The 15,264-nt window shown below is 44.2% G+C and overlaps 1 protein-coding gene across 1 annotated transcript in view; it reads right to left on the bottom strand.

Moving 5' to 3' along the window:
* Positions 1-15,264, bottom strand: part of SHE (Src homology 2 domain containing E) — a 21,159-nt gene that overhangs the window by 5,496 nt on the left and 399 nt on the right. Inside the window, exons 2-6 of the mRNA XM_010838439.1 lie at positions 14,992-15,262; positions 11,669-11,795; positions 2,790-3,119; positions 823-979; positions 246-365 (exon numbers count right to left, since the gene is read on the bottom strand). Coding sequence (XP_010836741.1) covers positions 246-365; positions 823-979; positions 2,790-3,119; positions 11,669-11,795; positions 14,992-15,262 — 1,005 coding nt within the window. The remainder of the gene's footprint in view (positions 1-245; positions 366-822; positions 980-2,789; positions 3,120-11,668; positions 11,796-14,991; positions 15,263-15,264) is intronic.

The following is a 15,264-nucleotide window of genomic DNA, read 5'->3' as shown; positions in this document are numbered from 1 at the left end:
TCTAAACAAAGTATGTCATATTCTGTTGTCCAAGCAAACTTATCTTATTTTCTGTCAATATGTATCCCTGTGGACCATATAAAGTATTGGGTTGACCAAAAAGTGTTACGATCTTACGGAAAAACCCAAATGAACTTTTTCGCTAACCCAACATATATTTTTGCCTGGTCATTTTCCCATGATAGGAAAGTCTGCACCCCACTCTTCCATCCAGACAGGGAGAGCCCAGGATGCTTAATACTCACTTTAGTGCAATGGAGTACCTACTGGTTCCTGACTCGCTGTTTCGAACCAGATACGCAGCTTCTTTGCAGGACTGTAGTCGACTCTCTGCCTCAGCACGGGTGATGGCACCATGATACCAACTGAAAAATGGTGCAGGGGGAGAAACCATGAGCATCAAGATCCCAATCCAGACAGGGCCTCATTCCATAAGGCAATTTTGGAAATGAACTTCTGATGAAAGTTCAACAGCCTGGACTAGATCCGGCTTCCCATTCAAAATAGACGAAATGAGATCTGGGTAATCCTGGATCACAAAACCTATCCATCACCCCAGAGGGAGTTAACAGGGCTAGAGTCACTTAAAAAGTTTTCACTCTACACAGGGGAATGGAATTTGAGATCGGGTTCTGGGGCCTCATTTTCCCCTAGGCACAAAGGCCAAAGGCACTGGGCTTAGAAAATGGGTTTTCACCAGTAAGCTCCACCCAGACAAGTATTCAACACCAGAAAGACTTAAAATGAGCTAGTGTGCCCCGCCAAGGCTCTCAGCAAGCTCCCAGCCACCTTGTGTCACGTGTGTCTGGGGAGGAGACTCACGGCTGCTTCTCCAGCGGCAGGGCTGGGTCCACTCGCTCCCCCTCACTGTGGTCAGTCAGGGCTGGCTTCAAGATCTTCTGGGTCCAGCTCTTCTGTCGGTGGTGCTGCCTCGCTGCCTCCTCCTTGACAGAAGGTCGCTCAGAGCCTTCAAACTGAACTGGAAGGAAGGCTCCATTTAACATCAGAGGCCACTGAGATGACCTACGTACAACTCAAAGAAAAGAACTTGTCTGCCTCATCTTAGGAAAGAAGCTTTCCTCCCTCTTTAATTTGAGCTAAAATGTACTACAAAGGCCCTGGGGTACCTGAGCTCCTGCTGTCTGATATCAGATCATACTGCTGGCACCCACACGCAGCCACTTTTACTGCAAGATGTTCATTAATAGAGGATGGTTTTAGAACATGAGGAGAAACCACTTCAGTATATTTCAGAACGTACTTTAAAAAAAACTCGTCCTTTTGGTATATTTAGAATAAAAGACTGAACAGAGTTTCAGGTAATGACTCCTTCCAAGAGTGTGCATTGTTCTATGAAACCAAATGAAGTTTTCACTATGAAATAATAAAGAGAAAAATCAACTGAGAAATAGAAACTACTACAGTGTCTTAACAATGCTATGACATCTAGGTTGGACAGAAGATAGAGAGAGAAAATGAGCAGCATCTAGCCCAGTGGTCGGTAACCAGTAGGGATTTGTGGGAAATAATTCTAAAATAAAACAAAACTGACTTGAGGGTGGGGAGGGAAGGACTGGGAGCCTAGAATTAGCATATTCAAACTAGTATGTATAGGATGGTAAACAACAGCAAAGGGAATGATATTCAATATCCTGTGATAAACCATTATGGGAAAGAATACAAAAAAGAATATAGTATGTATAACTGAGTCACTTTGCTGTATGGCAGAAATTAACACAACACTAAATCAACTATACTTGAATAAAATTATTTAAAAAATTAAAGCACACAAAAAGAAAACCTGATTCAAATATGTGTGTGCGCGCACACCCATGCTCAGTCAGCTCTGACTCTTTGGGACCCCACAGACTAGCCTGCCAGGCTCCTCTGTCCATGGGATTTCCCAGGCAAGAATACTGGAGTGGTTGCCATTTCCTTCTCTAGGGGATCTTCCCTAGCCCAGGGATTGAAATCATCTCTCTTGAGTCTCCTGTACTGGCAGGCGGGTTCTTTACCAGCTGAGCCCCGGGGAAAGCCCATCCGGACTCAAATGTTTGCTATCAAACAAATTACCTTTTCTACTCATGCTTTACACTGATGACAGTTTTAATCAAAAGTACTTTACTGTTAGAGGGAAAAGATATCCCTAACTTTTACAATCAAAGGCAAAAGAAATCAGGTGGCCAGATAAATAGAAAAACTATGTCTCGGGAGAAGCAGGAGGGAGACTGACCTTTAATATCTATTGAAAATCTACTCATCAACTTCCTCTTAAGTTATTAAAAACAGTTCACAGCTGAAGAACTGATTCCCTTAGGAGGATTTTCGACAGGAAAAAAAAAAAGCTAGCTTCCTCCTGCTTTCCAACCACCTCTGCTATAGTCCATTTGATCCACTACTGCCATCTTATGATAAACAGAGATGTCAACAGGTTGGAAGAACAGCACCAAGTTAGAGGCAGCCGCTCTCAATGTGATAGCTTTTAGTGGTGATTAGATAAGGTTTTTCTAGTAGTGATTTAAGGCATTTCCCAAACAGTTGCATACTGCAGGATAAAGGGAAATGAAGATGCCCAAAAAGATAGAGGACCCCTTGCAACATTAAGGGGTCTTCTTCAGTCCTGTTCGTTCAACCATAGCCAAATTTTTATTTCCCCATGTCATCAAATTTCTTGGAAAAAGGAACTTGCAGTCGAGGAACACAAAAGTGCCTTGGCTTAACGGGCGGGCGGGGGTTTTCCAGCAGGGAAGATGAAAGAAGACAGGAGCGGACACGGACCCAGCCCTCACCCGATAGCGCCCGCACGATCTGCTCCTTCTTCCACTCCCAGGGCTGCTCGTACTCGGCCGCGGGCCTCTCGTCGTCCTGGGGCAGCCGTCCGTGGCTGTCCGGAGGCAACCTCGCCTTCCGCTCCGGCCCCTCGGCGGCGAAGGGGCCCGCTTCGGCCGCCGGCTCGTAGGGCGTGTCGTACAGCTGCGGCGACTTCCCCAGCAGCTCCTTGGAGCTCCGGCGCTTCGTCAGCGCCTCGGGCTTCGGGCCGTTCTCTCCAGGCTCGCAGGGGCTGTCTAGCAGCTGAAGCGCCTTCACCAGGGGGTCTTTGGAACCTCGTCGTCTGATTTCTGAAAAACACACCGCACAGAATACTTCTGAAGAAAATGTACCCTGGAAGCCCGGTGATGAACCGAATCACCGCTTCTCTTCCGAACAGACCGGTCTGTCTGGTTGGAAGTGTCCAAGAACACCTGGATTGTTGCTTACCGGGGCTGATGACGGCCCCGCTTGGGGGGAAGGGCCCTACAACTTCCCGCCAGTCCCCTGAGCCAGATACGGGATCAAGTCCAAGGATTAGGGAATCACAACGGAAGGCAGGCCTGCCTCTGGGGCCGTGTGGTTGGAGAGAAGAGAAGGGGCCTCAGAGGACCTGCTCCATAGTTCCTGGTCCCCCTGTCTCCTCTTGAGTATGGGTCATCTTCAAAGGCTTTACGTCTTGTTAGGAAGCTGAGAGCAGTTTATTTTAATAAAAAGTGAGTGTTTACTATATTCAAGCACTGGGCCACATACATTGAGGGAAGATATTTAGGTTCATTAGACAGAGTTCTTGAATTCAAGGTGGTTTCGACCTAGTGATGCATTTACAAATAATGCTTAACAGGCTAGCAACGACAGAATGTTGTTGTTCAGTCACCAAGTCATGTCTGACTCTTTGAGACCCCATGGACTGCAGCGTGCCAGGCTTCCCTGTCCTTCACTATCTCCCAGAATATGTAAAAGAGTTGTTAGGGGGGAAAAACAACAAAACTATTATCTCAAGAGCTAACATTTAGCAATAGTGTACCATGCATTACATATTTTTTTCTAAGTGCATTGTAATTTTCACAACTGCCCTATGAGGTGGACACTATTAGTTCCCCATATAACAGGACAAAACTAAAGCATAAAGAGTTTAAGGAAATTGCTCAAGATGGCAAGTGCAAAGCCTGGATTCAAAAGCAGGAAGTTGGGCTCTAGAAGCCATACTCTTAGGCACTACACTTGGATTGACTCCAAGTGGAAGAGAAATGGAAGATGCATTTACTTTGATAGAAGAGGTCTTTTCCAGTGGAGGAAGCTGCCTGAGTGAAGATATGGAGGTGGGAACAAGAAAGGGCTTGTTCCCATCACAGGGAATCGGGAGAGAAGTTCAAAGGACAGAAGACCAGGAGAGGAGAGGTGGTATGGCAGAAGAAGCTGGAAAAGGCAGGACAGGCACCAAAGTGGAGAAGTTTTAAAAGCCAGAATTAAAAAGTTTCAATTGTTCTGTATACAGTAGTGAATCATTACAAGTTTTAAAACAGGTAGTAACAATTATTATATAATTGTTATAATTGTATATAATTAACAACTATATAAATAACTCTCTCTCTCTCTCTCTATATATATATATATATTTTTTTTTTTTTCTGGAAGAGAACTCCAACACAGTGCACAAGATAGAATAAAGGTATGCTCTGAATGGAAGCCTAGAAATCAATGCAAAGTATCTGATGCAAATCATCTAACCACCGGCCAACCAGCCAGCGAGCCACGGTGGGAAAGCAGCAGCAGAGTCTGGGGACTGAGTAGCTCAGGGCCCAGAGGCATCATGTGTTGAGGTTTAGTTGCTCAGTCGTGTCCAAATGAATCTGCAGCCCCATGTACTGAAGCCCGCCAGGCTCCTCTGTCCATGGAATTTTCCAGGCAAGAATACTGGAGTGGGTTGCCATTTCTTCCTCCAGGGGATCTTCCCAACCCAGGGATCAAGCCCACGTTATGTCTCCCGGATTGGCAGGCGGATTCTTTACCACCAGTGCTACCATGGGCCAACTCAAGCATTGTGCTGTGGTTTCCTCTAAATGCCCACGAGGAAGCCTTTAGTCTGTCTACCCGGTCACAGTGAAGAGGACCTTTTTAAACACAAACATCTCATCACTTGCCATCCCATAAGCTCTCAACTGTCCACTTACGAAGTGCTAACTGCTCAGCATGGCACCGGACACCTTCTGTAGTCACATCACTGCCTACTTCCCTCTCTGATTTTATCTCTCAACAGCACCCTGTCCCCCCCTGAAATCCAATTCTTTGTTCCAACCAAACAGAACTTAAGTTCCCTGCACACTGCACTGTCTTATGCCTACGGTGTGCTGGTGATCTTCCAATCCTCTGGAGTCTGGCCTAGTATCTCCTCCTCTCTCCAACTGACCTTCTCCAATGCCCCAACTCCCTGCCGGTGGTACCACTTCCTCAATTCACTCTCACCTTGTACTTCTCTCACTGTGTGGATTTATTTGTCGACATGTCTGAACTTCCAATTTTGTGGAGACTGCCAGGCCAGGGACCCCCCGTGTCTTGTTTGACTTTGTAGGAAACCGCTGTGCTAAATAATGGTTGGATGATGGCTAGGAGGAGGGAGCGAGGGGAAGGAGTTCTAGAACTTCTCCGGGCAGGTGACAACATACATCTGGAGCTCAGCAGAGAGATGAAGGTCAGAGGTACCTGTCAAGGAGTTACTCACACATGGATCATGGCTGGTAAGAATGAAAGCAATCATCAGAGAAAAGGAGGCTGATTAGAAAGGAAAGGGGATCAAAAGCAGAATCTGGGACTTTAGGTAAGGCTGGATAAAAGAAGTGTCACCAAAAATGGCTGAGAAGGAATAGTCAGGTAAGGAAGAAGAGGATCAGGAGACTTAAATGCCACAGAAACAAGGGAAAGTGAAACTTTCTACAAGTAACCGAAAATGGGCATGGTGATGGAAAACCACTGACTCCATCAGACTTCTATAACAAGGAAAGGATGGTAAATGAAACACTCCAGGGAAAAGTTATTAAAATCAGGACATTAAGTCAAAGGAGCAAAATTTACTTGTAGGATGAGGTTATAACTCTGCTGGATAGGGGCCCTTTGCTGCAGCTGGATCCTATAAAACTGCAGGTCTGGTGCATAGAATCACCCGGGGGAGCTTTAATGAAGACTCAGGCCTGGGTCCCATCAACACAGGTCCTGATTAACTGAGCTGGGGGGGCTTCCCTGGTGTCTTGGTGGTAAAGAATCTGCCTGCCAAGCGGGAGACATTGGTTCCACCCCTGGGTAGGGAAGATCCCCTAGAGAAGGAAATGATAACCCACTCCAGTATTCTTGCCCAGGAAATCCCATGGACAGAGGAGCCTGGTGGGCTACAGTCCATGGGGTTGCAAAGAGTCAGACATGACTTAGTAACTAAACAACAACAAAAATCTGGGAGCCGGAGCTGTAAAAGCTCCCCCAGGTGATTCCAGTAAGAGAAGCCTGAGATGCACTCCCACTCCACCTGGGTTGCCACCTCAGTTCCTCCTGCGCTCCAGGACTAATCTCATCATTGCTAGCCCCGGCCCAAGGAGAAGGGTTCCCCTAGCATGAAAACCTCCACATCCGAGGAATGTGAGAGCTAAGGACCATTCCCCACCCCCAGGCCAGGAAGGTGCCTCGGGTTGTTTGAGGTCTCCAACATCTCCGGTCCAAGCCTCTTGACTTTCAATTGACAGCTTTTTTTCTTCACTGCTTATTCTAGATGGCGTTATGGAAAACAAGAAACAAAAAAACACACTCTGCTCTTGGTTCAATTAAGATAAGGCTGGAATTTTGGAAAAAGAACTTTTCTACAGAACTAGGAAAGAGAAAACACAAAGGCATTCAAAGGACGAATTTAGAATTTTAGTTTCTGATCAAAACCTAAGTTTATTCTGTTTAGACTGGCACAGGCTGGGGAAACCTTTCCCAAAGTCCTCACCTCAATTCTGTCCGGGTTGACCTAAATGGAGAAAGAGTTGAGTCCAACCTTAAGACAGAAGGAGCCCTGTTTACAGGAAATTTCAATGAGTTTGTGTTAAAATGATGTACCCTGATTAAAATCTTGAGTTCTTATTTCACATGTATTTGGGTCTTACTTTTACGATGAGGGCTTTGTATTCCTTCTAGCTTATAGTCAGTGCACACTTAGAGCTCTGGGAAAAACACTGGAAGGCATACAGTTGAGAATGTTCCATCCCAGGACGATCCCGCGTTGGGGGTGAAATCTGAGGAGTATGATCATCTTTTAAAACAATGTTTAATTAGAGGGGAAAAAAGGGCTTAAGCACAAGGCCTCTCTGCCCCTTCAAGGGGAGTCACCTTCGAGTCCATTCCAGCACCTGGCTGCCCCCAACCTGAGGCGCCATAGAAACAGAAACAATCGCGGGGCTGCAAGCCGACCCTTCCTGCAGGAGAATAGCCCCTGACGTGCAGAGCTGGCTCCGAGAGGAAACGAGCCTGAGAAGGAGGAAATGGCCAGAGGAAGCTACACCCTGGCTCTGCCGATAGAGGCCATTTACCACGGCAGACAACAGAATGCAGCCAACGGGCTACAGATAAACACCCATTTCACCAAGGGCTGGACCGAGGCCTGACCTGCACCAGTTCAAATCTGCAACTGGTTGCCGAGAAACATAATATGGGCCGAAAATTTTTCCCTTCTCAGTTTCCAACTGTAGCTGTGCAGAATTACGCCATTTATATTTAAAAACATCAGAAGACCAAGACTTTTTTTGTTGTTAAATTATCCAGTTAGCAATTAATAGTCCCCTATTCTTGTTCAGGGGTTTCCCTAGTGGCCCAGTAGTAAAAAAAAAAATCTGCTTGTAATGCAGGAAATCTGGGTTCCATCCCTGGGTCGGGAAGATCCCCTCAAGAAGGAAATGACAACCCATTCCAGTATTCTTGCCTGGGAAATCCTATGGACAGAGGAGCCGGGCAGGCTACAGTCTATGGGGTCAGAAAAGAGTCAGACACAACTTTAGAGACTAAACAACAGTAACATATTTGTTAAGAATTCTCTTTGCAAATGGAATTCTCTCTCCAAAGTGTCTAAATAATTGTGATATCTTTCATGGATGCATGCACTAGGCATGTTGCACCTGCATTTCAGTGAAGCCCAGTGTAATACAGCAAGAGATGCTAGCCCATTTGCACAGATGAATAAACTGAGGCTGTGCAGTAGTCAGTGGGGCAGCCCACTGCCTCCAGAGCCCTTGCTTTCTCTACCATATCTTACTTTATGCCTCAAAGATTTAATGTAGAATATTAGTTACAATTTTTGTAACATACCTTTCCCTTAGTCCATTTCATGTATTCAAAACATCAGACTTAGAGCCCTATAAAGCTCCATGTTCCCCTTAGAATCAGAAATAGGGATCTTTTATCAGTGCTCAAGCTTTTGATTTAAAATTAATGTTTTCCTATTAAACAAATCTAAATATCTGAACAAAAGCAGGTATAAATCAGAAGTCCTGAAACTTAAGTTTAACAAACAAAATACAGACAAAATAAGTAAATCAAAAAAGCCTTCTGTCTTTTCCATAATGGACAGTTTTTTAAATGGAGGTTCTCCTTTAGATTTGACTATCCATACCAACCAATAAAACCATTTGGAGGCAAAAACCAAAATTTAAAGATACCCTGTGACTGGAGCTCTGTAACTAAAGCCACAGGGTGCTGGGTGACCTGGTATCCCAATTCTCCAACCACATAACTGGGACAAGTTATTGAATCTTTCTGAATCTGTCAATCAGACACTTCTAACGCCCACCACACAGGATGGTAGGATTCAGTAAGGTAACTTGGCAACTTGGCAACTAGGAGACACTCGACTTGTGTGACAATCAGCTGCAGAAGGAACTCACATGCTGAACGATGGCTCATTTTAGGAAACTTCGAAAAACTCTCCCAATGCTAATGTTTTCATTTGGTGGAAAAAACTCATCATGCTAAATTAAGTGGAACGTTTCTGCTAATTATTTAGCTAAAATGTTCCTGCAAATTTAGCAGAAGAACAATAGGTTTAAACTAATATTGCCTCATATTCATTGTCCTATCTTTTTCATAAAACAATCCTTCGGATAAATCTAAGTGAGAATTTACTCAGAAATTTACAAATCTTTAGCTTTTAAAAGTTAAAAGCAAAGTTTTGGGCAAAGGGAAATCTGGGGAGTCTGGGTCCCACAGTTACTTGGCCATAGGAAAGTAATAAACGCCTCTTAATTTCTATCCCTTCCTCTGTTTCCTGAGGCAGATCATGATTTTCATTCTTTCTTCACGGCATCTAGCACATTTCTCAGTGATGTCTTTTCTGCTGTTAGGTCTGTTTGCCCCTTGGGTTGTAAGGTTCATAAGGACCTGGGACCTGTGCATCTTCAACCTTGGGTGCCTGGAGCCCAGCGTAGGGCCTGGGACGTGGCAAAGAAATGCCTGGGAAATTTTTGTTGGCTGTTACAAAATACCATCATGAACACTGTGCTATACATCCAAGACATTGTTGAAATCAGGCATGTTACTCCTGCTTCACAGGTATTAAAAAGGCAGTATAGAAATTGGGAGCTCCACAATTAAATTATATTTATCAGAACCCTCTCTGTCTTCTGCAGAAATTCTGAAATAAACAATTTTGTTTATTCCCCTAAGATTTCTCAAGAAATATGAGACATTTCTGAACTTGGACTTTGACAAGCCTTACAGGGAGCAAACTGAATAAAAAAGGTAAAAGGAAAAAAAAAAAGAAAGAAAACCCACCCAGTAGCAAATCTTTTATTTCCAGCTTCCGGTAAACTCACTTCCTGTTATTCTGTCCAGCTGTGTAACCTATGTGTAGAATAAGAGGTATATCCTCTACATTAATTGAGTAGGTGTTTTGTGATATTTTAAATGAAGTATCTTTTAAAATTCACCAATATAAAATTTTTTAAAAGAGCAAAGAGAAAAAAATTATAATTCTTAAGTTAGTAATTAAATTTTTTAATAAATTTGAATTTATTCTCTAATTGAATGTATTAGTGTTGCATTCCTAAATACATTTATTCCTGTAAACTGTTTAAAGCAAAGCCTGGGACTTAATATGTGCTCCAATATTAAATGCTAGCTACTACTATTATTACATTTATTTCATATTAGACACTGACTTTTATTTTTTTAATTTTAAAATTTTATTCATTTTTTTTTCTAGAAAAGCAACAAGTTATATACAAACTTTTGACTTCTAAATACAACTTTGTGAGTCTGAGTGGAAAGATGCCTTGTTGCTGTTCTTGCTGTTTAGCTGCTAAGTCGTGGGGACTCTTTGTGACCCCATGGACTGTAGCCTACCAGGCTCCTCTGTCCATGGATTTCCCAGGCAAGAATACTGGAGTGGGTTGCTATTTATGTGTAAAGTTTAAAGTGCTTTTGCATATACCATTTCGAATGTGTCCTGAGGTACCTTGGTGTAGAAACCATACCATTCAGTCTGGAGTGGGAAGATCTGGGTTCTAATTTATGTTCTGTCTCTTAAAGAGCCTTACAAACATCTTATGAGCGTCAGAAACTCTTTGATCTTATTTTCTACCCTGTAACAAGGGGTAGTATTAGCGTCCCCTAGTTTTCAGGATTTTGTGAGGATTATATGGGGGGAAATTATTCATTTTTAAAAAGCAAAGTAGTTTCCCTACTATCAGTGTGGATCCATAAGAAAACGAAACAAATCCCCCCCCCCAAAATCTCAGATAATATAAACAACTTATCCCAATTAAAGAGAAAGAGAGGAATAAAAACCAAAGGACAAAGAAAAGTGAATTAAAGCAAAACATTATTATTTTTTTTTTTCAGAAAAGCTTTTCCCTCAGTTTTATGTAAAAGAAAATCTTTTCCCCTATTCAAGTCTCTGATATTTTTTAGAATTCTAAGTTCGTTTTCACTTCCTTCCATTCACAGATTTCAGGAGAGGTCACAGTCCAGTGGCCTTCAGGGCCGCCGCCTGGCCAGGCCGCACCCCCCGAGATGTGATGCCTTATCTCTGTGAGCAGAGAGCGGGAAACAGCAGAGCTTTCCTGCTGCGGCTCCGGCCCTGAAGCCTGTCCTGACCCTTTCAGGGCACTGTGGCTACCCTCCTGCTCCACTTTCCTGAGACTATGCTTATGGAGCCAGCGCTTGACAGCCTTTCAATCTGTTTTTAAACAGAAGAGACAAAATCTTTCATGTGTGATCAATTATTCCTTTCCCAGGCATGAGACCCAGGACATCTGAACAAGGCTCCCTTGAGTCAGCCCTTAGAAACAGCAGTTTTTCATTATGGAGTAAAGAAAGCGTACTCTAAAATTTCACAAATAAATCTAAATAATTAGTTTAAGTGTTGTTTACACCAAATTAAGAAAATACGAATAAAAGGAAAAGTATGACACCCAAAAAAATGACAAGAGTGTTTGCTCGACTTCCAAGTCGGAATTATTCCCCCTTGGTCCAGATTTACGACTCCCATTATGGATGTCAAAGTTTTGACAGTGGCCAAGAGGTGTATTTAAATTACCTGAAAACTGGAGATCACATCCTGAGAAGATCTGCAAATTCTCAAGTGTCACTTTGCATAGAATTAGAAAAACTTTAAAGATCCCCCGCAAACTCTAAAACTGAAGGATACAAAACCATTAAGGATATTAGCTAGATATTTTGAGTTTAGTTTTGGGTCTAATTTCTGTTTCTTCCCCACAGGAGGATCTGATAAAGTTCCTTCATCTCTCTTCCCCAAATACACACTGGTTCTTATTTATTATTTTTTTACTATATTCCAAGTTGAGTGTGAGATTTCAGTATAAAGCAGCTCCTGGTTACAAACCTGTTATCATTTGCTGGGCATCATAGGGTTCCATATAACCGTCGTTCTCCCCTACTCTCTCTGCATCCCTTTGACCTTTCGTCCGTTTAGCATCGTAAGGGTCAGCATAGTCTTCTAAAATGATGACCTGTAAGAAAACCAGACAGGGAAGTTGCTAACAGTTATCACATACCAGAGTGACGATGGTACCAAAAAAGTTACTAAAAACCTGCAGACCCCCAAAGAGTTCAAAATTTCCAACCAGTTCTGAAGAGCTTTTGCACTTGATCACATTATCATCCACCCAGCTGGACAAACATCTGGTTTATTTTGGTAGTATAATTGATTGGCAACAATCTATTCAAGCTTTCCTGCTTATCCCCAAGGCTCTGTTCACCTCCCTCTCTCTCCCCAAGCAATAAGGCATTTGCTGGTTAAAGTGTGGCAGGGAGGATGGCAGAGGGTGAACGATATCTATGCCTTTAGAGTAGAAGAAAATAAACTCGTCTACTACCTCTTCTATGATTTTGTTTTTTTTTAAAATGCCAACTATTTGAGCAACATAGCCATGGTAAGTCAGCTCATCACTCACTGATACTGCACGTCCACTGGCACTGGCTAGGCAGTGAGAGGGAACAAAATAAGACCAAGACCTTCTTCTAATCCTCAAGGAATTTGTAACAGCTCTAAAGAAATAGGCTTCATAACAAGAAGCCTAAGAAACAGGTCAGAGCTAAACAGTACTGTGGGGGTTCTAGGTTCAATGATTTATACATGCACTGATTCTCAAAGACAACCATCAGATCGGTTTTTTAAAAAATATTCTTTCTTTTCATTTTTTGGTTGCACTAGGTCTCTATTGCTGTGCGTGGACTTTCTCCAGTTGCGGTAAGGGGGCTGCTCTTCGTTGCGGTCCAAGTGCTTCTCATCGCTTCTCCTGTTGAGGAGCACAGGTGCTCCAGGCACACAGGCTTCGGGAGTTGCGGCATTCGGGCTCAGGAAGTTGCTCGCAGGCTCTAGAGTGTGGGTTCAGACACTGAAGAGCACGAGCTTAGTTGCTCTGAGGCGTGTGGAATCTTTCTAGCCCAGGGGTCGAACCCGTGTCCCCTGCACTGGCAGGAGGATTCTTATCCACTGTGCCACCAGGGAAGTTTTCATCCGTGTTTGTGACAGAAAGCATCCATCCTTCCAAAAATAGGAGGGTGCCTGGCAAGGTGGTGTGAGTGCAATAGTTGTGTAGTGCCTCAGCTGAGTGACAATGTGGGAGCCTGCGTCTGACAGGTACTTCTCAGGAAGGAAGAGTTTTATGGAAATTTTATGGAGAAAAGATATATTTTTTCTGGGGGGAGAGGGGCTGCACTGCAAGGCACCCAGGATCTTAGTTCTATGACCAGGGTAAGAACCCCTGCCTCCTGCAGTGCAAGCTCAGAGTCTTAACTGCTGGACCACCAGGGAAGTCCCAAGAAACATTCATTTTTAAAAAGCACAGCACTTCCCCTATTATCAATGTGGCTCCATAAATAAACAGCTAGGATAGTATAAATAAAGCATGTATTCCAGTTAAAGAGAAAGAGAGGGATAAAAAAACCAAAGGTAAATCAAAATTAAGGGAAGAAGCCCAGCCCTTTATACAATCTCTGATTATATTCTCCAAAGAGTTCACGGAGATGTGCCACTGGGGCTGGGAAAAAAAATCCAGATAAATGGGGAGAAGTGAGGAGGAGGGCAAGCTGGATGAGAGTTTTCTTCCTGGGAGGAGATGGCCTAAGAAACTTAAGACATCGAGGAGCAAAGACCATGAAAATAACTGGGCAGTCACTGCAGAGGACTGTGGTTACCACTCCCTCTCTCACTCCATGCTTCTTGCCTGTTCAGGTGTCCTGCATCCCCAAGGTACAATAAGGAGCAAGAAGCATGATACTCAGCACTCGGCTGCAAGGTGCTGATGATCTAGGTAAACACACACACAGACCACTGATTAATGTCTGGGTGAGCTGCCATCTTCCCAAACTCTCCCTCCAGTGTCTGGCACTCGGGTGGGCATGCTGTAAATGCCTGGACAGAGTAAACGGAGGGATGAACAGAAGGGCCAGGGCAGACACACACGTTATGTGCTGCCGGCCCCTGACCCCACCCAGGGGGGCAGCATGTTTGAAGCCTGGGCAAGAAAAAGTTCTCACGACAGGGACATGATCATCTGGGCTAAAGTCTGAGAGCGGGGTGTGAACTTTCTCTTCTCTTTTTAAAAACAAACAAAACCCCAACTCATCTCTGTACGAATGAAGTGGGTCTCTTCACACTTCTTTTCTTAACTCTCTCACGTTGGACGGTACCCAGAAAACCTCCGGCGTGTAAGAAGCAGGAAACACCTTCTCTCCTGATCTGTAATTTCCTTCAGGGCATTTCCTTGTCCTGTTCTATATCCTCCACAACCCTAGCCCTTAGAGCCCCTCGCCCTCTATCCTACCTGGCTCCTGTACAAATGTTCATGGGATGAATGCTGCTGCTGCTGCCAAGTCGTTTCAGTTGTGTCCGACTCCATGCGACCCCACAGACGGCAGCCCACCAGGCTCCTCTGTCCCTGGGATTCTCCAGGCAAGAATACTGGAGTGGGTTGCCATTGCCTTCTCCAATGCATGCAGGCATGCTGAGTCGCTTCAGTCGTGTCTGACTCTGTGCGACCCTAAGGACAGCAGCCCACCAGGCTCCTCTGTTCATGGGATTCTCTAGGCAAGAATACTGGAGTGCGTTGCCATTTCCTTCTCCAATGGGATGAATGAAAGGGCTGTGAACTTGGGGTGCTAGTGAAGCATGGAGAAACTCTGTACTGGGTAAAAGTGCAAGGAATGATGGAGTTTCCAGCAGAGAGGGTGGGTAGTGGCTAATCCATTCCCTGGAGCTTTAAAATTCATACTTAAGCAGTTTAAAGGTGACCATTCCTTATGCTCAAGAAGAATAAAAGTTATACACAAGTCTAGCTTTGCAATTCTCCTGGATTTCTAAATTAAAATACACAACATCTACAAGGGAGTCAAATTCAACAAAGCACCCGCTTGTCTCATTCAATTATTCTTCTAAACTGATAACAAAATTAAATGGAAAGTACATTTCTGCCAAGTTGCCAAGGCTAGAATAATAATTTTTCAAGATTAAACAAACCAATTATTTTAAATGGTCATCATTTAAAATGATGACTTAGCGGTCATCAATGTCAGAAAAGGAAAATACATCCTCATCTTCTCTGAGGTATAAAAATCCCTAGAGTGCAGCGGGTTCACGATGCTCCCTTCCCACTGTTAGGCTTCAGTAGGGCAGAGGTGGTCCAAGGGAGATTGTATTCTTACCGTGTCTTGCTGCTTAATGATCTTGCCCTTGTCCAGTTCGGGGCCCAGAGACGAAGGGGAAGAGGACGCGGAGGAAGAGCTGCTGCTGCTACTGCTGCTGCTACTACTGCTGCTGGGGTAGTTGCTCTTCCCGTTCTTCTCCTGAGTGTCCACTTTGATGAGCCTGTTGATGTAGGTGCTGCAGCCTGAGCTCTTGGCCGCGCCCCGGTGGGGCTCCTCCTCGGTGGCCCGGGAGTTTTTGCGGCCTTTGCCCGCGGCGGCCTGAATCAGGCC

This window comes from Bison bison, unplaced genomic scaffold, assembly GCF_000754665.1.
Source record: "Bison bison bison isolate TAMUID 2011002044 unplaced genomic scaffold, Bison_UMD1.0 scf7180017864093, whole genome shotgun sequence".
Lineage (NCBI taxonomy): Eukaryota > Metazoa > Chordata > Mammalia > Artiodactyla > Bovidae > Bison > Bison bison.
Note: the sequence above shows the minus strand (reverse complement) of the source record. Positions and strands in the feature narration are given on the sequence as shown.